The following is a 21,893-nucleotide window of genomic DNA, read 5'->3' as shown; positions in this document are numbered from 1 at the left end:
AGGAGTAAGGAGTAAGAGGCAATGGCAAAGTGAACATAATTGAAGGTTTTCAGAATCTCAGAAATAACACAGGTTGGGACAGATTCATTCAAATCAATTGTCAGTTCCCTACAGAGCCTTCATTACAACATAGTAGAAAGTATCCCTTCATCTTGCTAATGGAAACCATCAATCTCATACTACAAACAGCTCCCCTGACCTGTTTTGTAACACCCAGGCATGACTGGAATGATCAGCCTATATCCAATATAAGACCAAAAGCCCCTTGTTACTAGGTGTTTAAGTAGACCATATATTTGTCATATACTTACAGAGTTCTTTACATTTAATCTTATACTTTATTTCATGTTCAAATACAGTATCTTGGCTCCTTATGAGTTTTCAAGGCATGACTTATTTTGGATAGTATGATTTACTTACATATTTTTTAGAAAGTCTTACAATGTAAAAACGATTTAAAAAAAAAAATCCCTCCAAACCTGACAACATATTTTCAATAGCACTTTTTAAGACTGTATACTTAGATACAAAAATACTTTACCCAGGAAATAAACTGTATTAAAAAAAATCCCTACTCTTTTGGCTTCTTGGATCTAAACCAACAGTTCTCTTCACTTAATTAAAAAAAGAAATCTTGGAGGATCCTGGGGTTAGTTATGGTTTTTGTTCTTTTGTTTTTTTTTTTTTGAAAGGAACTTAGATTTTCAGAAGGAGAATTATACATAGCATTTGTATGTGATGATTCAGGATTATAACCTATAAGCTATTAGATTGGTCCACACATAACATTTGGACCTAGTACTTATCAACTTATAAACAAACAAACAAACAAAAAGCAGTATTAGATTTCTCTACTGAAAAAAAGTAAGTGTAAAAGAATGGCCCTTGAGCATAAAGTAATATGCTTTAAAGTAAAGTCTTTTCTACAAAATGAATTAGTATTATTCATAATTAGCAGCCATCTTTTTCAAAGTATTTTCTCATCAGCCTAAGAAGTGTGGTGTTCCAGTTGAAGAAAAGTGAAAATTTTAAGAGCATGTGCCCTGCTCTTATGGAGGACCTAGGTTCAGCTACCAGTACCCTTGTCAGGTGGCTTACAACTGCTTGTAACTCACATGCACATACCCATAGACGCAAGTGCGTGTATACACACACACACACACACACACACACACACACACACACACACGCACGCGCGCGCACAAGTACACATACACATAACTAAAAATACAAATAAATGTTTTTAAAAAGAAGCATAACCTTTATTCCCTTGCTACCGTTTGTCAATTCTTCTGTTACTCGTAGCTATATACAAAGAGTACCAATCACCTGTGTATCCTTAGCACAAATGACAAGGTTTTCAGTTCAGGCTTATTACTTCTCAATTTAGTTTGCACAAAAACGTCTGGCTCTTTTCATTGCTCTTATTTTGTTGTTCAGCTTTGCTTAGCATTCTATTCTATTTTGAGCCCATTGTCAGGGTGAATTACTGCAAAGCTTCTAAGATTCTTTATTAAAAAAAATTATAAATAGAAAATCTATTTACCAATAACATGGTATGCCAAAATACCATGAGCATAAGCTGGACTCTTCCCTCAAGTACCAGACTGAATAAAAATAAACAGCCCCTTTTACCCTGTAGCCTTTATTCTTACTATTAGTCAATATTTGATTATTCTATTGTGTACCTATATGCACTGTGCTGGATACCTGCAAGAGGATGAAAGAAACATTATGGCTCTCTTGAGGACTTGGTTAATTGTAATGTACGAAACTGATACATTAAGCAAGCTAAGTATGTGTCCTATCAGATCCAAAATCTCATAAAACTATACTATTATGTACAGGAAACCATTTAGTATTATTAATTACAGCATATATGTTAAGAAATTTACTATTGATATCTCTTGTTACATCCACATAGGAAAAGATAACTACCTAATTACTATTTGTTATAGAAACAAATGGTTGTTTAATGTTAAAATTAAGAGGGGAATTCTACTAAAACATACCAATACCAAACCCGACAGACACTGACACTACTTTTGTGCTAAATGTTCCTCAGCCGTAACTTATTAATGCGTGTGACCAATGAATCTTCCTTAGTGAAGCCTCCCTCCCCTGACTTATCTTTGGTGAATATATTAAATAATATCTTTGGAAAATGATAGTTTGCATGTTTCTTCACTTTGTATTACAATATTTAGAAATGCTGATATGTAAACTTTCCATGTGCATTTACATTTAAATAACATTTAGTATGAACTAATGATGTCTAGTATTGTGCTGAAATAAAGAGAAAATGTAAAAGAAAAAGGGGGGGAGTCTTCAACACTGATTATATGTATAATTTTTGTTCTTTACTTCCACATAGCCATTGAGACCTAGTTTGCAAATAACTTGGTGAAAACTTTTCATAGGCCTTGAAAACATCCTGGTTAACGTTGAAAAACATCAGTAGGAAACCAAAACTATAAAACTGACATCCTAAGAAATCAGAGCCAAAAAGCTTAAACACAAATATTTAGTTATATACAAATATTTAAATCACTAAAATATAAAATTTTACTATCTGCTAGAGAAAGGCAAAACAGCATTAAAAAGCATTCAGCAACAAAAAATACTGAAGTCAGACACTTCTAATACAGTAATTCCTCTTTCCTTTCACAAGTCAAAACCTCTATCCAAATTATTCTCAGAAAACATACAATGGCATGAGAAATTTAATATAATCAAAAGAATAATATTAAAACACAGAATAAAACAAACTGGCAAATCATACTGTCGATTTGGTAAGCCAATCATTTATTTTCCACTATTACTTACTCTACAGCAACAGAGAACTAGATGAAAAAGAAAATAATAGTTTATTAACTAATCTTGTCATAGAAATCTTGTCATTTGTTGAGCCAGAAATTTGGCTCAGGGGTAGAGCCCATGCACAGCAAGCACAAACTCTTGGGGTAATCCCCAGAACCAAAAGAAAAAGGGCAGAAATGATGTATTTTCAAAGAAAGATGACTAGCGTGATTATTATGGTAATTTCTGAAAAACTGACTATATCACAGTAACAATACATTTGAAGTGTTCTAGTACTTAGAACCCTATGAGCATCTTGATAGCAAGGGTCATCAAGCAAATTTAAAGAAAATTTTCTAAAATTCACATTTTCAGCCCAATCATTTTAGATAATTTACCTTCTATTTTATTGTGAGACATTTATTCTAAGGAACTCTACAAGTCTATAAAATATCTTTTTTCCTCTCCCAGAAAGTTTTTTATATTGAAGTTGTTTTAAGATGAGATCTTTCTGTTTTAACACAAAGCTAGAAACATGATAATAAGATTTTTGTGTGGGTCATATAGCAGCAGCTTTTATAATGTTCTATTATACCAAATAATTATATTTAATTAAATTTTGTTTTCACCTTTAACTAAATATTTTTATCATTACTATTACTTCTAGTATGTAGCACTAAAAGACCTTTGTAGATAAACTAAAAGTTAACTCAAATGCTTCAATTGTATCAGTGTCTTATCCAGTTGTATAGGAAATGATTATACAAAGTGATTAGATGAAATAAATGGGTAAAGGAGAAGTTAACTGCACAGATATAAAAATAGTTTCTAGAAAAAATTGTTACAGATTACTTTTGCATAAAATATTAATGCTATTATTGAATATGCTAATATTTAACGTTTCTTACCTGCCCCTTTCAACAGCCAAGGCATCAAGTTCATCAAAAAAGATAATGGAAGGTGCCACTGCTCTTGCTTTACGGAATACCTAGTGAAAGAGTAACAGAGCAGACCAGATTAGCAAATGCCTGAAAAAAAAAAATCACAAAGCTAGTTTCCTATTGAAAATCATTTAAAAATCAAATCTATCATACAGAAAACTACCAGCCTGTGATTTCTTCATGTATACCTTTAACAGATACCCAAAGCAATATAGTAATTTAAAAGTAATTTCTTTAGTGGTCAATAGACTAAAAATAAATATAGTACAGGAGGGAGACCAGTTAAGTGATCAGAGAAATCCCATTAAAACCCAGCTCCACCAAGTGTTATGTGAGCTTCAGCAGACAAATTTACTTATCCAGACCTCAATTTTCCACATTCAGAAAATGAAGGCAGTAATAATACGGAGCTCAGAAGATAAGGAAGTGAGTAACAAACAATGCATAAAACATTTGGCTTGATACCTGGAACTCAAATAATATATAATATCATAAAACATTAAAAGAGCTATATAAAATGCTCATATTTCTCATAATCATACTTCTTTTAAGAATGTATACTTAAATGTTTAGACAAAACCTAGGCAAGAAAAAGTGGCCAGATCTCATAGGACTGTGGATGGCTTGTCCACAAACCAAGGAAAGCACTAAAGTCAGTCAGCATTTACCTGAAGAACAATCTAAGGAAGGATGTGTGGAAATAAGCTTGGAAGAAGGCAGTACAGGCAGAAAAGCATCCAGATATGTATCTCTTATAACTATTCCGTTATTTCTGTTCATGTGTTACATGATCATGAAGATAAAGGTGCCAGTTCAAATATTAGTAAATACTGCCTTTCTTTATGCTGTCATTATCAACTAATACTTTAAAAATAGTATCATTATCTACACTTTAAAACAGAAATGACAAAACATGATTTTAAATAAATTCTTGCAACAAAACATTTGAATCCCATCCTTACAAACACCCCATGTCTATTCGTGTGTTCTTGTTTTACAGAGTTTCTATGAACATGTGGGACACTGTGCGAGACAGGTGAGCATCTGTTTAGGAAAATCATGGCATGTGATCAAATGGTGACTCTAGTTGCCCTAACTTGGCCCAACAGCTAGAATGAAGAAGCATTAATAGACAGGAAGTAGAATTAAAAGTCTGACTTTAAAGTCAGCTGACAGAAAGAAAATACATTGACTAAACCACTAGGCAAAAGTAAGGTCAAGTCAGTAAGATGGAAATTTTCTTTTGGTTCTTTTTTTTTTTTTTTCCGGAGCTGGGGACCGAACCCAGGGCCTTGCGCTTCCTAGGTAAGCGCTCTACCACTGAGCTAAATCCCCAGCCCCCGGAAATTTTCAAATATGAGGCTTAGTCATGATAAAAAACTATCTAATGTAAAGGCTTAAAATCCCATACATAGATTTACTGCCCTTCATAAAGACAAATATTTCGTTCACTTACAGGAAAAAATGAGAAAAAGATAGTAGTTCTTAAAAATAATTTTGGGTAAAAATAAAAGTTAGGATAGTATGATAGATAAGAACAAACACAAAATTGCATTTTAAATAATAAAATAGTATTTGCTTGCAGAAGAATCAGACCACTTTCCATTACGCAAATTTAATAGAAACTACATAGAAGGATAGAACAGTGCTTCTCTCATGGTATAAACTTCTTACCTCTCTAACTGCTCTTTCAGATTCACCAACATACTTATTCATTAATTCAGGCCCCTGCAGAGAAAAAAAAACAAACAATAAAAACAAGGGTCAATGTCTTTATACACCCAATTATATTTTCTTTTTATAAAGGAAGAAAATATACAAAAAAGAAAATAAGCAAATGAAATCATTTATTTAAATTAATTCCCTTAGCATGCTTACTTCCTTTGGGTGTTATATACACCTAAAAGATTAAGGCCAAATGTTGTAAAGCCACAAATCAATACCGAAGGTTGTAACTAAACATGTTTTATAACAACTTGTTCTCTACCTAATATCCACTTGTGGACAGTTTTATGACACACCGGGCATGGTGTAGGCACCAAAGACAGAACAAGCTAATTTACAAGACCTACAAAGAAGTCACAACTGTAGATTCCTAAGCCCAATCACATCTGTTTATTAGTTTATACCTAAATCTTTAGATTAGATTAATAGCCCTATCAGATAAGAAGTGAAGCCATCAAAAACATTCTTCTTACAGTTCTATGATAAACTCTAAAAACTAAGCAAACAGATAAAGATTCATGCAATATATGATATTTCTACAAAGTCCATAAGTGGACTGTCAACACTACACTCAATACGACTCAATACTAGGCCAATAGACACTTCTTTTTTTTTTTTTTAACTTTTTTTTTTTTTTTATTAACTTGAGTATTTCTTATATACATTTCGAGTGTTATTCCCTTTCCCGGTATCCGGGCAAACATCCCCCTTGCCCCTCCCCTTCCATATGGGTGTTCCCCTCCCAACCCTCCCCACATTGCCACCCTCCCCCCACCAGTCTAGTTCACTGGGGGTTCAGTCTTAGCAGGATCCAGGGCTTCTCCTTCCACTGGTGCTCTTACTAGGATATTCATTGCTACCTATGAGGTGAGAGTCCAGGGTCAGTCCATGTATAGTCTTTAGGTAGTGGCTTAGTCCCTGGAAGCTCTGCTTGCTTAGCATTGTTGTACATATGGGGTCTCGAGCCCCTTCAAGATCTTCCAGTTCTTTCTCTGATTCCTTCAACGGGGGTCCTATTCTCAGTTCAGTGGTTTGCTGCTGGCATTCGCCTCTGTGTTTGCTGTATTCTGGCTGTGTCTCTCAGGAGCGATCTACATCCGGCTCCTGTCGGTCTGCACTTCTTTGCTTCATCCATCTTGTCTAATTGGGTGGCTGTATATGTATGGGCCACATGTGGGACAGGCTCTGAACGGGTGTTCCTTCATTCTCTGTTTTAATCTTTGCCTCTCTCTTCCCTGCCAAGGGTATTCTTGTTCCCCTTTTAAAGAAGGAGTGAAGCATTCACATTTTGATCATCGTCTTGAGTTTCATTTGTTCAAGGTATCTAGGGTAATTCAAGCATTTGGGCTAATAGCCACTTATCAATGAGTGCATACCACGTATGTCTTTCTGTGATTGGGTTAGCTCACTCAGGATGATATTTTCCAGTTCCAACCATTTGCCTACGAATTTCATAAACTCGTTGTTTTTGATAGCTGAGTAATATTCCATTGTGTAGATGTACCACATTTTCTGTATCCATTCCTCTGTTGAAGGGCATCTGGATTCTTTCCAGCTTCTGGCTATTATAAATAAGGCTGCAATGAACATAGTGGAGCACGTGTCTTTTTTATATGTTGGGGCATCTTTTGGGTATATGCCCAAGAGAGGTATAGCTGGATCCTCAGGCAGTTCAATGTCCAATTTTCTAAGGAACCTCCAGACTGATTTCCAGAATGGTTGTACCAGTTTGCAATCCCACCAACAATGGAGGAGTGTTCCTCTTTCTCCACATCCTCGCCAGCATCTGTTGTCCCCTGAGTTTTTGATCATAGCCATTCTCACTGGTGTGAGGTGAAATCTCAGGGTTGTTTTGATTTGCATTTCCCTTATGACTAAAGATGTTGAACATTTCTTTAGGTGTTTCTCATCCATTTGGCATTCCTCAGCTGTGAATTCTTTGTTTAGCTCTGAACCCCATTTTTTAATAGGGTTATTTGTTTCCCTGCGGTCTAACTTCTTGAGTTCTTTGTATATTTTGGATATAAGGCCTCTATCTGTTGTAGGATTGGTAAAGATCTTTACCCAATCTGTTGGTTGCCGTTTTGTCCTAACCACAGTGTCCTTTGCCTTACAGAAGCTTTGCAGTTTTATGAGATCCCATTTGTCGATTCTTGATCTTAGAGCGTAAGCCATTGGTGTTTTTTTTAGGAAATTTTTTCCAGTGCCCATGTGTTCCAGATGCTTCCCTAGTTTTTCTTCTATTAGTTTGAGTGTGTCTGGTTTGATGTGGAGGTCCTTGATCCACTTGGACTTAAGCTTTGTACAGGATGATAAGCATGGATCGATCTTCATTCTTCTACATGTTGACCTCCAGTTGAACCAGCACCATTTGCTGAAAATGCTGTCTTTTTTCCATTGGATGGTTTTGGCTCCTTTGTCAAAAATCAAGTGACCATAGGTGTGTGGGTTCATTTCTGGGTCTTCAATTCTATTCCATTGGTCTATCTGTCTGTCTCTGTACCAATACCATGCAGTTTTTATCACTATTGCTCTGTAATACTGCTTGAGTTCAGGGATAGTGATTCCCCCTGAAGTCCTTTTATTGTTGAGGATAGTTTCAGCTATCCTGGGTTTTTTATTATTCCAGATGAATTTGCAAATTGTTCTGTCTAACTCTTTGAAGAATTGGATTGGTATTTTGATGGGGATTGCATTGAATCTGTAGATTGCTTTTGGTAAAATGGCCATTTTTACTATATTAATCCTGCCAATCCATGAGCATGGGAGATCTTTCCATCTTCTGAGGTCTTCTTCAATTTCCTTCTTCAGTGTCTTGAAATTCTTATTGTACAGATCTTTTACTTGCTTTGTTAAAGTCACTCCGAGGTACTTTATATTATTTGCGACTATTATGAAGGGTGTCGTTTCCCTAATTTCTTTCTCGGCTTGTTTCTCTTTTGTATAGAGGAAGGCAACTGATTTATTTGAGTTAATTTTATACCCAGCCACTTTGCTGAAGTTGTCTATCAGCTTTAGTAGTTCTCTGGTGGAACGTTTGGGATCACTTAAATATACTATCATATCATCTGCAAATAGTGATATTTTGACTTCTTCTTTTCCGATCTGTATCCCCTTGACCTCCTTTTGTTGTCTGATTGCTCTGGCTAGAACTTCAAGAACTATATTGAATAAGTAGGGAGAGAGTGGGCAGCCTTGTCTAGTCCCTGATTTTAGTGGGATTGCTTCAAGTTTCTCTCCATTTAGTTTAATGTTAGCAACTGGTTTGCTGTATATGGCTTTTACTATGTTTAGGTATGGGCCTTGAATTCCTATTCTTTCCAGGACTTTTATCATGAAGGGGTGTTGAATTTTGTCAAATGCTTTCTCAGCGTCTAATGAAATGATCATGTGGTTTTGTTCTTTCAGTTTGTTTATATAATGGATCACGTTGATGGTTTTCCGTATATTAAACCATCCCTGCATGCCTGGGATGAAGCCTACTTGGTCATGGTGGATGATTGTTTTGATGTGCTCTTGGATTCGGTTTGCCAGAATTTTGTTGAGTATTTTTACGTCAATATTCATAAGGAAAATTGGTCTGAAGTTCTCTTTCTTTGTTGTGTGTTTGTGTGGTTTAGGTATAAGAGTAATTGTGGCTTCGTAGAAGGTATTCGGTAGTGATCCATCTGTTTCAATTTTGTGGAATAGTTTGGATAATATTGGTATGAGGTCTTCAATGAAGGTTTGATAGAATTCTGCACTAAACCCGTCTGGACATGGGCTCTTTTTGGTTGGGAGACCTTTAATGACTGCTTCTATTTCCTTAGGAGTTATGGGGTTGTTTAACTGGTTTATCTGTTCCTGATTTAACTTCAGTACCTGGTATCTGTCTAGGAAATTGTCCATTTCCTGAAGATTTTCAAGTTTTGTTGAATATAGGTTTTTATAGTAAGATCTGATGATTTTTTGAAGTTCCTCTGAATCTGTTGTTATGTCTCCCTTTTCATTTCTGATTTTTTTAATTTGGACACATTCTCTGTGTCCTCTCGTTAGTCTGGCTAAGGGTTTATCTATCTTGTTGATTTTCTCAAAGAACCAACTTTTGGTTCTGTTGATTCTTTCTATGGTCCTTTTTGTTTCTACTTGGTTGATTTCAGCTCTGAGTTTGATTATTTCCTGCCTTCTACTCCTCCTGGGTGTATTTGCTTCTTTTTGTTCTAGAGCTTTTAGGTGTGCTGTCAAGCTGCTGACATATGCTCTTTCCTGTTTCTTTCTGCAGGCACTCAGCGCTATGAGTTTTCCTCTTAGCACAGCTTTCATTGTGTCCCATAAGTTTGGGTATGTTGTACCTTCATTTTCATTAAATTCTAAAAAGTTTTTAATTTCTTTATTTCTTCCTTGACCAGGTTATCATTGAGTAGAGCATTGTTCAATTTCCAAGTATATGTGGGCATTCTTCCTTGATTGTTATTGAAGACCAGCTTTAGGCCGTGGTGGTCCGATAGCACGCATGGGATTATTTCTATCTTTCTGTACCTGTTGAGGCCCGTTTTTGGACCAATTATATGGTCAATTTTGGAGAAAGTACCATGAGGAGCTGAGAAGAAGGTATATCCTTTTGCTTTAGGATAGAATGTTCTATAAATATCCGTTAAGTCCATTTGGCTCATGACTTCTCTTAGTCTGTCTACATCTCTGTTTAATTTCTGTTTCCATGATCTGTCCATTGATGAGAGTGGGGTGTTGAAATCTCCTACTATTATTGTGTGAGGTGCAATGTGTGTTTTGAGCTTTAGTAAGGTTTCTTTTACATATGTCGGTGCCCTTGTATTTGGGGCATAGATATTTAGGATTGAGAGTTCATCTTGGTGGATTTTTCCTTTGATGAATATGAAGTGTCCTTCCTTATCTTTTTTGATGCCTTTTAGTTGAAAATTGATTTTATTTGATATTAGAATGGCTACTCCAGCTTGCTTCTTCTGACCATTTGCTTGGAAAATTGTTTTCCAGCCTTTCACTCTGAGGTAATGTCTGTCTTTGTCTCTGAGGTGTGTTTCCAGTAGGCAGCAGAATGCAGGGTCCTCGTTGCGTATCCAGTTTGTTAATCTATGTCTTTTTATTGGGGAGTTAAGGCCATTGATGTTGAGAGATATTAAGGAATAGTGATTATTGCTTCCCGTTATATTCATATTTGGATGTGAGGTTATGTTTGTGTGCTTTCATTCTCTTTGTTTTGTTGCCAAGACGATTAGTTTCTTGCTTCTTCTAGGGTATAGCTTGCCTCCTTATGTTGGCCTTTACCATTTATTATCCTTTGTAGTGCTGGATTTGTAGAAAGATATTGTGTAAATTTGCTTTTGTCATGGAATATCTTGGTTTCTCCATCTATGTTAATTGAGAGTTTTGCAGGATACAGTAACCTGGGCTGGCATTTGTGTTCTATTAGGGTCTGTATGACATCAGTCCAGGATCTTCTGGCCTTCATAGTTTCTGGCGAGAAGTCTGGTGTGATTCTGATAGGTCTGCCTTTATATGTTACTTGACGTTTTTCCCTTACTGCTTTTAATATTCTTTCTTTATTTTGTGTGTTTGGTGTTTTGACAATTATGTGACGGGAGGTGTTTCTTTTCTGGTCCAATCTATTTGGAGTTCTGTAGGCTTCTTGTATGCCTATGGGTATCTCTTTTTTTAGGTTAGGGAAGTTTTCTTCTATGATTTTTTGAAGATATTTACTGGTCCTTTGAGCTGGGAGTCTTCACTCTCTTCTATACCTATTATCCTTAGGTTTGATCTTCTCATTGAGTCCTGGATTTCCTGTATGTTTTGGACCAGTAGCTTTTTCTGCTTTACATTATCTTTGACAGTTGAGTCAATGATTTCTATGGAATCTTCTGCTCCTGAGATTCTCTCTTCCATCTCCTGTATTGTGTTGGTGATGCTTGTATCTACGGCTCCTTGTCTCTTCCTTTGGTTTTCTATATCCAGGGTTGTTTCCATGTGTTCTTTCTTGATTGCTTCTATTTCCATTTTTAATTCCTTCAACTGTTTGATTGTGTTTTCCTGGAATTCTTTCAGGGATTTTTGCGATTCCTCTCTGTAGGCTTCTACTTGTTCTCTAAGGGAGTTCTTCACGTCTTTCTTGAAGTCCTCCAGCATCATGATCAAATATGATTTTGAAACTAGATCTTGCTTTTCTGGTGTGTTTGGATATTCCATGTTTGTTTTGGTGGGAGAATTGGGCTCCGATGATGCCATGTAGTCTTGGTTTCTGTTGCTTGGGTTCCTGCGCTTGCCTCTTGCCATCAGATTATCTCTAGTGTTACTTTGTTCTGCTATTTCTGACAGTGGCTAGACTGTCCTATAAGCCTGTGTGTCACGAGTGCTGTAGACCTGTTTTCCTCTCTTTCAGTCAGTTATGGGGACAGAGTGTTCTGCTTTCGGGCGTGTAGTTTTCCCTCTCTGCAGGTCTTCAGCTGTTCCTGTGGGCCTGTGTCTTGAGTTCACCAGGCGGGGGACTGCCCAAGGGCTCTCTGTGACGGCAGCAACCAGGAAGACCTGTGCCACCCCTTCCAGGAGCTTCAGTGCACCAGGGTTCCAGATGGCCTTTGGTGTTTTCCTCTGGTGTCCGAGATGTATGTACAGAGAGCAGTCTCTTCTGGTTTCCCAGGCTTGTCTGCCTCTCTGAAGGTTCCGCTCTCCCTCCCACGGGATTTGGGTGCAGAGAACTGTTTATCTGGTCTGTTACCCTCAGGTTCCCGCGGTGTCTCAGGCAGGGGTCCTGCCGCTCCTGGGCCCTCCCCCACGGGAGCCCAGAGGCCTTATACAGTTTCCTCTTGGGCCAGGGATGTGGGCAGGGGTGGGCAGTGTTGGTGGTCTCTTCCGCTCTGCAGCCTCAGGAGTGCCCACCTGACCAGGCGGTGATGTCTCTTTCCCACGGGTTCTGGGAGCAGAGAGCTGCTTCGGGCCGGGATCCGAGGGCCCAATAGACACTTCTTTGTCACTTCCCTTGCCAGGAGTCTCAGGACCACCCACGTGGTTAACCACTCCAGAATCATACTCTCAGAACCACCCTTGTAATACAGCTCCATAGGGTCTGGCTGCTTTCTGCTGTCCAAATCTGAACTGCCTTTTAGTTATCTATTTCTTTCTTGTCTCCAGGTATTCTTTGAGAGAAATCAAACTCTTATCAAATTGTACTAATCAGCTTTAGCAAGAGAATTCCTGACCTCCCTGTGCAAGCAGAAATTAATTACTTTAATATAATTAAATATTTTTGGTTTCCACAGATAACAGACTCACATATTATTATTACTCTTCTTTTTTTGGAAAAAAAAAAAACCTTAAAAATGGCAAAGTTATTGTTAGAAGTCTGGACCAAAACAATCTGCAAGTTAGATTTAGGCTGAAAACTACAGCCTACTATAGATTTATTCATTATAATTTTAAAAAGCTCATTTATTCAAAATCATCTACAATATAAATGCTGTGACTATTAGAGAGAAAACCCAGGCTTCAATATATTGACGATATATGAGATACTGAGAAAAATCAGTATGTGTAACAATAAAACCCTGCAATTTTAAATCATCTAGTACATATCCAATGGTCATAACTTCTAAGTACATACACACTCTAAGAAGACCATTACCTACACACAAGGAAACACATCAATGACTAGTACTAATACAGTAACTATAGCAATAAAAACAAAACCTGAAAAAAAAATCACTAAATGTAGCTGTAAGGTCCTCATTAAGTAGAAGCTCCATTAAGTGTCAAGGTGTGAGTGGAAGACATGGAAGAGAAAGACTAGAAGCAAAGGCAGCAAGGAAGTTACTCTAAGACTACAGAAGTACTTACTACCTTGCACCTGTTCAAGCAGTGAGTGTTCGGAATGTTTCGACAGAAAATTTAACGATGGTGTTACATTTCTAACCTCCCCACTGATTAGTAAGATTATATTGTATGATTTCATCTGCCAGGATTGGTTCTATACTCCACCAGTATAATGAAGAATAAGGACTGTCCTTTTATGGTATGACAAAAGTGCTTTTCACTGACATGTGCTACTTTAAAATTTCCTAAACATGACCACAGAAAGGCATTTCAAGCTTCAAGCAATAAGCACAATGGATTTTTTTGGTAGAGGCAGGATATAGTAAAAAAAAAAAAACTGATGCAGATTTTATTCAGTTTAGGGCAACTATTTAGGCAAAGGTCAGACAAAGATCAAAAGGGAAACTGATGGATTCACTGGTTTTATTGCATGTGTACACCAATTCAGCATTATTCCTGCTATTTTGGTAAACACTATCCATAAAATGAAAGGGTATGATATAAAATACTAATATAATGAAGACCTTTCAAAATACAGGCATAATAAACACGGCCTTTTAATCATCTAGTTTAAGAGGAGTTAGAGAATGTGGAGAAAGATCTTTACTCTTTTATAAGTAATGCTTCTAAAGAAGGCAATTCAATATCAATATTAGAAAGAATACTATGATGATTTTGTATTCTCTTCTAAATAAAATTCAGTATCTTAGCACTGTTAGCAAAAATATTAACACTGTAAATTCATTGTATAAATAGACTTGATGACATATGGGAAATGTGAAATCATGCCAAACAGTTGAAACATCTGAGGACCCTTCATTCCATTACCATGTAGAAGCAGACCACCAAAACCCCAGGGAAGAAACAAAGGAAGGTGATAGGAGAGAATAGCAGAGGAGGGGAGCAGATGAGAAGAGACAGATATGAAAGTTTAACCTAAAAATTTAGCAATATGAAAAAACTGGGCCGGAATAATTCAAGCCAGGTATTACTAACGAGTAAAAGCATTAACGTAAGACTGTTGGGCCTCAAAAGAGCATATGGTTTTGTATTAAAGTACAGGCTTATGCCAGCATAATGTAATACAGAATGCTAAAACTGTTACACTAAACTGCTCAAGACATCAATAAATGAAGGCAGTTTTATTACCAAGGGAGGCTACTTTGAGGTTGAAGTTCAAGTTGTTAAAATTCACTATATTCTAGTACAAATTTACAAAAGTTTATATTCAGTTGTAAAGACAGCTATTATATTTCATAATCTGCTACCATACTTCTTTTTGATCAATGAGAAACTCTGTGTGTGTGTGTGTGTGTGTGTGTGTGTGTGTGTGTGTGTGTGTACATGTCTAAAAAGTGGAAGTCAGCAACAACAAACATGAGTTAATTCTGTGAAGCCTTGATGTGTATTGTTTCTGTTGTGGTAATCCTTCTTGAATGTGCCCCCAAAGGGTTCCTGTGTTAGAAGCTTGGTCTCTAATGTGGCAAACCTTTAAGAGACAGAGTCTAGTAGGAAACCCTTAGATCAATGAAAGAATTACCCTCAGAATGAATGTTAGTTCTTGTTAGATTCTGAGTTCCTGGGGATGAGTTGTTACAAGAGGCAGCCCAACCACTAAATCACTCTGACTACCTCTTTGTAATGATCTTTCACCTACCTACCTATACTTTTGTCAAGACACTATGGACCGTAAGACCCTCAAGAGTTTTAGCCTCTAAAGCTATGTGGTAAATCACTCTAACAGCCTGCCTCAGGCATTTTGTTATAATAATAATCTTAAAAAAAATACAACCCTGCTTTAATCATGAAATATATAAATATATGATATATATAAAATATACACATGCCATAATTTTAATTAAAAATATTAAATACAAAGAAGTGAAGTAAATGTCCCAAGTCCCACAAATTAATGACAATGTGAGGTTCACAACTCATAAATGTTTCAGGTGACAGAGAACTGCTCCAAACTGTGAACTTAGGCAGGTTTTACTGAGGCAAACAAAAGGCCATAGCAGCTGAGTTGAATTACAAAATACCAACGCTGTAAATAAAAAGGTGGGGAACAGAACAAGCTGCAAAGATGACTTCTAAATCTTTCTAAATAAATAACTCCATAACCTAATTTGAAAATACTGCATTTTAAACATCAATTTGCATCTAACTATACAATTGAGATGGAAACAGTATGGTTTGTAAGTCTCACATTTACTAAGTTTTATTTTAAAAACGACATACCAATCTTTAAAATGTGTACTGTTAAAACCCCAGGAGGATTTTGTTCAGCAATTTAAAAATAACCTCGGCAACTTGATACTGGTATATTTTACCCACTAGACAGCATGCATTATACTGGTAAGTGTGATCAAGAAAAACTATATAATTATTACCTTATTTGAGCATATATTATTTTTAGCAACCATGGTAAAGATTTCTATTGTTCAAATTTTCAAAACAACAAATATCCAAAGAATATGTAAAAGTATTTGCACAACTGCATTACTGATCTGGGGAGAACTGAACCTGACGGAGCCCCTATGTCTTATTATTTCACAGTAACAAATTCAACTATGAGCTTGTGACCTCAGGCTCTTGCAGTATTGCTCTGTAATAATTTCCTGGACTTTTCCAGTCTTCCCAGGGGCTGCTTAAATGAGCCTGACACCTGTCTGGTAGTCTGGGCTATTACAATTCAAATCAAGTGTTTAAGGTCTAAGTGGTCTAGAGGAGGCAAATTAACCAAGTGTTGATTATGGCAAATATGAGGGAATATGCCCACAAAAAGTAAAATCTGCAAGGGATAGAATTACACATAGGCACTATGAAGAAAGCATTGTGAAAATCAACATCAGTACACACAGAAGTTCATTCTAGAGAAATACTTCCACGAGCAGGAAACAGCAAGTGTGAGCCAGATGTGCTGCAAGCACCTAGAAGCTCTAAAAAACGTGAGTGATTGGCACAAAAGGGAAGAAAACTGCTCTTGTCAAAAATACTTATTTCCCAATCATTCATTTGGGGAAGGGAGATGAAGAAAGACACATCTCTTCAGAATTTTGACTGTACCATATTAGCTCTACTTAAGCTGGGTATTTGCACCAACTTATTTCTTATCTTCTCTACTCATATTTTACCGTCATCTACTTCAAATAAAGAAATAAAAAGCAACTGTTCCTTATGGAACAGACACCATACAAGATATAAGGAAAGAAGCTAAAAGAGAGATTAACCATTGAAACTCCAACATCCTACCTTTATAGCTAGAAAGTTCAACCCACTTTCATTGGCCAAAGCCTTTGCTATCATTGTTTTTGAGCATCCAGGAGGCCCATACAAGAGAACTCCTTTAGGTGGCTGAATACCCATTCTGCTGAAAGACTTAGGATGTTTCAAGGGCCATTCCACAGCCTGTTTCAATTTCAGTTTGATATTTTCCAGTCCTCCAATATCTGACCAGGATACCTACAAAACAAATTTTTTTCCTTATCATTAATTGTAATTTGTCTTTGAAGGACAAATGAAGCATCTTTAAGTAAGTATGTATATTCACTAAATTAGGTGAGTAGGCTCTAAGTACAGAATGACTTCTTTATGATACTTACCTCAAGTAAGTTAATAACAGTACTCCTGCTCAAAGTAAAAATGGAACTTCAACAGAACACCTTGTTTGTTTATTTATTGGGAATTTTGCATGAGTGCTGTAGTTGTATTATTTCTCCCCTCCCTCTCTACCCTCTAGCTCCTCCCAGAAACCCTCAATACCTCTCAAAATCACTGCCTCTTATTCTTTACTTATCATCACAAACACACATACACAAATTTATACGTACAACTTGTTGAGTTCATTTGGTGGTAAATTCATACATGTTTAAGGCTGATCATTTAGGATTAGATAACCTATCAGGGGGATTATATCATAACAGTCTAATTCTCCATCTCTTAGCATTATTCTGCTCTCTCTTCCAAAATTGCCCTGTATCTTAGGTGATAGTTTTGTTGTTGTAACTGGGCACCCCATAATGAAATGCTATCGGCATTTTGGTAAGTTATGGATTTCTGTAAAGGTTTCCTTCTCCTGCAAAATGAAGATTCCTTGATGGGGGATTTGAGTTTTATTTACCTGTGGGTAAATATTCAGAATTTACATTGGTTTTGGAAAATGTTAGTAGGCTCTCTTCTGGTCTCACTAGTCATAGGTAGTAGGCTACATTTATAAATACCAGGTCTGAATTCCTTCCTAATCAATAGGTCTTAAATAGAATCAGATGGCTGTTGGTTATCCCTAGGATATGTGCACTTTTCTGAATACCTTGTTGTAAAATAAAACACTTCATAGGACAGAAAACTAAGAAAAATGGAACATAGGATTAATAAAATAGGAGCAATAGGAGACTAACCTGTTACAGAATAAGATCCTTAAAAATTCAAGAATTACAAGAGGTAAATTAGCAGCACTTAATAGTTACATACTGTATAAAAAAAACTAAAGAAAATTTAATTTCTGCTTGTTATATAATTACTACTAAACCTTTTAGATGTCTTTTTAAAGTTTGTCCCATTTGTGGAAAATTAGTTTGAGTTAGTAAGCAAGTATCCATGTTCTGAAGTAAAAAAACTGCCCAAAGTCACACAGACAAGTGACAGTGTGGGTTTCACATCTCATAAATGTTTCAGCTGGCAGAGAACTCCCCACAACTATTCATGAGGCAGGCTTTACTGAGGCAAAGGAAAGGAAAGCAGCTGTGTTACAGGTACTAAGAACTTGCAAGAGCTCAAAATGATACGGTGCAGGACTGCACTTCATACACCAGTACATTTCTGTAATTGTGTGGCCTGTTTTCTCTATATCCAGAATGGAGAAAGGAAATGTATAGTGGGATTGTAGTAGAATCATTATGTGTAGGGTAAACATAGAATGAAATAGTTTTTTGTCAGTGTATGTAGGGTAGACATGAGAATAAACAGTTGTTTCCTGAAAGTACACTGACCTTGAAGAAATCTCTATAGAGAACAGTGATTAGTGTTTTGTTTTATATGGAGTTGTTTTTCTTTTTTTTTTTTTTAAATTATTTATTTATTATGCATACAGTGTTCTGCCTGCATGCATGCCTGCAGGCCAGAAGAGGGCATCAGATCTCATTACAGATGGTTGTGAGCCACCACGTGGATGCTGGGAATTGAACTCAGATCCTCTGGAAGAGCAGTCAGTGCTCTTAACCACTGAGCCATCTCTCCAGCCCTGGAGTTGTTTTTCTAAAGGAGCTTTACAACCTTTGCATGACTGCGGTCATAAGAGTCCTGGCACACCTGGAATGTCTTGCATTATTGAGTACTGCAAACAGTGTACAATGAAGACTAAAGTTATGGACTTTTGTATGAGGAACTTTTTTTAATCCAAAAACAAAAACAAAAAACAAACAAAGATGATGATGACAACAACAAAACCAACTTTTGTGTAACAATCAATAAACATGCTTCTGTAAGGGTGTTCTAGGTTCAGTTCATCTAAACTATTCCTTCCTGCTGCCATACATTTGAGTGATCCTCTCTTCGATTGACCCACTTGACTCAGAACCCTGACACTGCACAAAATAAAACAATTTTTAATATTTTTTTAAAAAATTAACAAAGTGATTTTAAGGTATAGTTTTGTAAATCCTTGAGATCTTTGCCTTTGGAATATAGTTAAAGTATCTTCAAACCTGCTTCTCTTCTCACCTAAGAAATATCTCTGAAACAGAGCTGAGTGTTTGCAGGGGACTAGGAGGGAGGTATCACCATAAAGCCTGGCTATTCTGGAACTCACTATGTAGACCAAGCTAGGTTGGAGCCCATAGAGATCAGCCTCCCTCTGCCTATGCCTTGAGACTGCTGAAATTAAAGACATGTATCACCACCCCTGAACAAAATATTCTTTATAAATTTACATATAAATGCAATTTGGGGCAAAGGCTATTGAACTAGATAAAGTACAAAGAAAACAAGAGAGTAAGACGTAAGTACAAAGTTTGAAAAAGAAGGAACTGCGAGTGCATGTGCGTGCGTGTGCGTGTGTGTGTGTGCGTGTGTGTGTGTGTGTGTGTGTGTGTGTGTGTCCCTATGTCCCATAGAAAGGGCACTAAGTAAGTACACTAAAAGACAAAACAGAAAGAAGCTTCAAGAGCTCCCAAAAAGAAAATATTAATTCCAGCTGGAAGATAATTTGAAAGCCAACTCTTGGATAAGAGGTGAGATGTGAAAACAAAAAAGGGAAGGAGAGAGGACGGGAGGTACAGAGAGAAGAAAGAAGGAAGGAAGAACAGGACAGGGAAAGAGGAAAGGGCTCAGATGGAAGAAAACGGAAATGATGAAGTCACAGAGAACTCTAAAGCTAAATAAAGGAGACCAATAGGTTTCGAACATATTGATAAGTCTTTAGAAGCTTTTAATATAAACATAGCTGATCTGCACTTCAGGAAATCTACAAGATTTACTCATGAAACAAAGTGCAAGGGGATGGGGTTGGTAAAATAAAAAAGAAACTTGAAATGTGTAAATATTTTGGGTTTTTGATCTATAAAACTAGCTTTCCATTTCCTCACTTTTAGTGCTACCAAAATAAGAAGTTTATCTGCTGTATCATTAAGCTCAGAGAGGCGGGTGATCTGACTCCTAGCCTTCCTACAGTATGCCACACTCTGCTGATCTGTATACCATATTTCAACAAAACAAAGCAATGTTTCCCATGTTTGGGCAGTATTTGCTGAGATCAGTAAAAGCTCCAATAAAGGCAAAGACATAGCTGTCGGAGCCTGGTTATACCTGTGCCTTATGCTTTCTGATTTGAAATATAATGGGCTACATAAGCTCATATATCTGAATGCTTAGTCACCAAGGGAGTGGCACTATTTGAAAAGGATTAGAAGTTGTGGTTATGTTGGGAGTAGGTGTGGCCTTGTTGGAAGAAGTATATCATGGAAAGCCCATGCTGGGTCCAGTCTCTCTTCCTGCTGCCTATGGATCTGGAGGTACAGCCATGCTCTCCCTATGAAAATGAACTAACTCTGAAGTGCAAGCAAGCCCACAATTAAATGTTTTCTTTTTTATGAGTTGCTTAGTCAACATGACTAAGACACCATGGGAAACTCATTAAACAATATTCAATGAACTTATTTTGCCTCCTCCCACCCAGTTAGCTGATTTCTGATTTTATGAATTACAAATACCTTGATATTAGTGTACCTGAGCCTATAACCTTGAACCATCAACCAATGACAGGCAGAATCATACTTATTGTTTACCAGAGGCAACAGTGATTAGTATAAAATAGTGTGCATTTGGCAGAAGTACAACAGAGCTATTACACCCTGATGTGCAATTCCTACTTGGACATTCCAATTTCTTTGATTTGTTCTTTACAATTTGTATTCTGAAAACATTCAAATAAAATAATTCAAACAAAAGATGATCAAGTACACACAAAGATCTATACTCTGAACAATTAACCAGCTTTAGTAATTCCCACATATGCTTTACCTTTCTCTAAGAATATGAATATTGGCATAATCAATTTTTGAACTTTCTAATTTTTTTAAACAGTAAGCTGGAAAGATGTCACTTTTTAATAGCCTTATCTTCCATAAAAATTTTCTGGGTAAATTTTTAAAAATGGTAGTAAAAAATGAAAAAGGGATCACAAAGTACAGAGGATTTAAGAACTTAATTCAGTTAATCTGATAACAAGGCACCAAAAGCTATCTCATCAGAGTGCTCTTCAATTTAATGCTTTGCCAGTGAAATACATGTATATGTGCATGTATCTTCTCACATGAATACTCTTGACAGGGAGAAAATCCTATGGAGTATGGCATGCAGCACTGCAGATATGGAAGTCAGAGAAGCAACTTCTTTAACATGCAAGAACGAAAATGATAGCGTATTCTGAAATCCTGTGAGCCATTCACTTTTGGCTCTGCAGTTATATATATACAGCAAGAACACACTATATGAGCATATTCTAGGAGCACAAGCATATTCTTTAAAGCACATGGTATATTAAGTATCCTAGCAGATGGCAGAACACAAACTTATGCCAATTTAGCACATAAACAGTTAAAAAAATTTTAAAGGAGAATAGAAAAGAGCATGCCTTGAAATAAATGAGCTTAAAAAATTTCAATTCTATTCCCCCAAATGAATAGGGAGGATGTTTCCGTCTGTCGATAAAGTGTCTCTCAAAATACAACTCAATAATCTATAGGAAAATTTTGTATTCAATATATTCTCTAAATTTTTGCTTTTCAGAAAGACTTTTGACAATGTGTCACTCCAACTTCTAGGTCCCTAACAATACTTAGTGACTCCCCCTTATAAAAGGCCAATACAACCTGTGGTATAAACAGGAACAAGGATCAGTATGTATACGAGTCAAAACCTGTTTTGGATGTAAAAGGAAACCTCAGTCTGCCCTTTAAATGAATTTTAAGGAAAATCCCATTATTCATTTGATGCCTAGTCATAATTGGGTATGCATATGATTAATTCAGATTATCATGGGAAATGATACAGTGAACAGAGATCTATAACCCAAACCTATCAGTAAAAATATAAAACTACCCTCATCCTACCCCT

At 36.5% G+C, this 21,893-nt stretch overlaps 1 protein-coding gene across 3 annotated transcripts in view; it reads right to left on the bottom strand.

Moving 5' to 3' along the window:
• The window catches only part of Afg2a (AFG2 AAA ATPase homolog A), a 191,190-nt gene that overhangs the window by 136,925 nt on the left and 32,372 nt on the right, over positions 1–21,893 (bottom strand). For all 3 annotated transcript variants that reach the window (XM_008760933.4, XM_008760934.3, NM_001415082.1), the window contains exons 11-13: positions 16,536–16,745; positions 5,415–5,468; positions 3,708–3,787 (exon numbers count right to left, since the gene is read on the bottom strand). In XM_008760933.4, coding sequence (XP_008759155.1) covers positions 3,708–3,787; positions 5,415–5,468; positions 16,536–16,745 — 344 coding nt within the window. The remainder of the gene's footprint in view (positions 1–3,707; positions 3,788–5,414; positions 5,469–16,535; positions 16,746–21,893) is intronic.

The sequence above is a fragment of the Rattus norvegicus genome, chromosome 2 (genome assembly GCF_036323735.1).
Source record: "Rattus norvegicus strain BN/NHsdMcwi chromosome 2, GRCr8, whole genome shotgun sequence".
Classification (NCBI taxonomy): domain Eukaryota; kingdom Metazoa; phylum Chordata; class Mammalia; order Rodentia; family Muridae; genus Rattus; species Rattus norvegicus.
The sequence above is the reverse complement of the archived record's forward strand: the minus strand, read 5'-3'. Positions and strand labels throughout refer to the sequence as shown.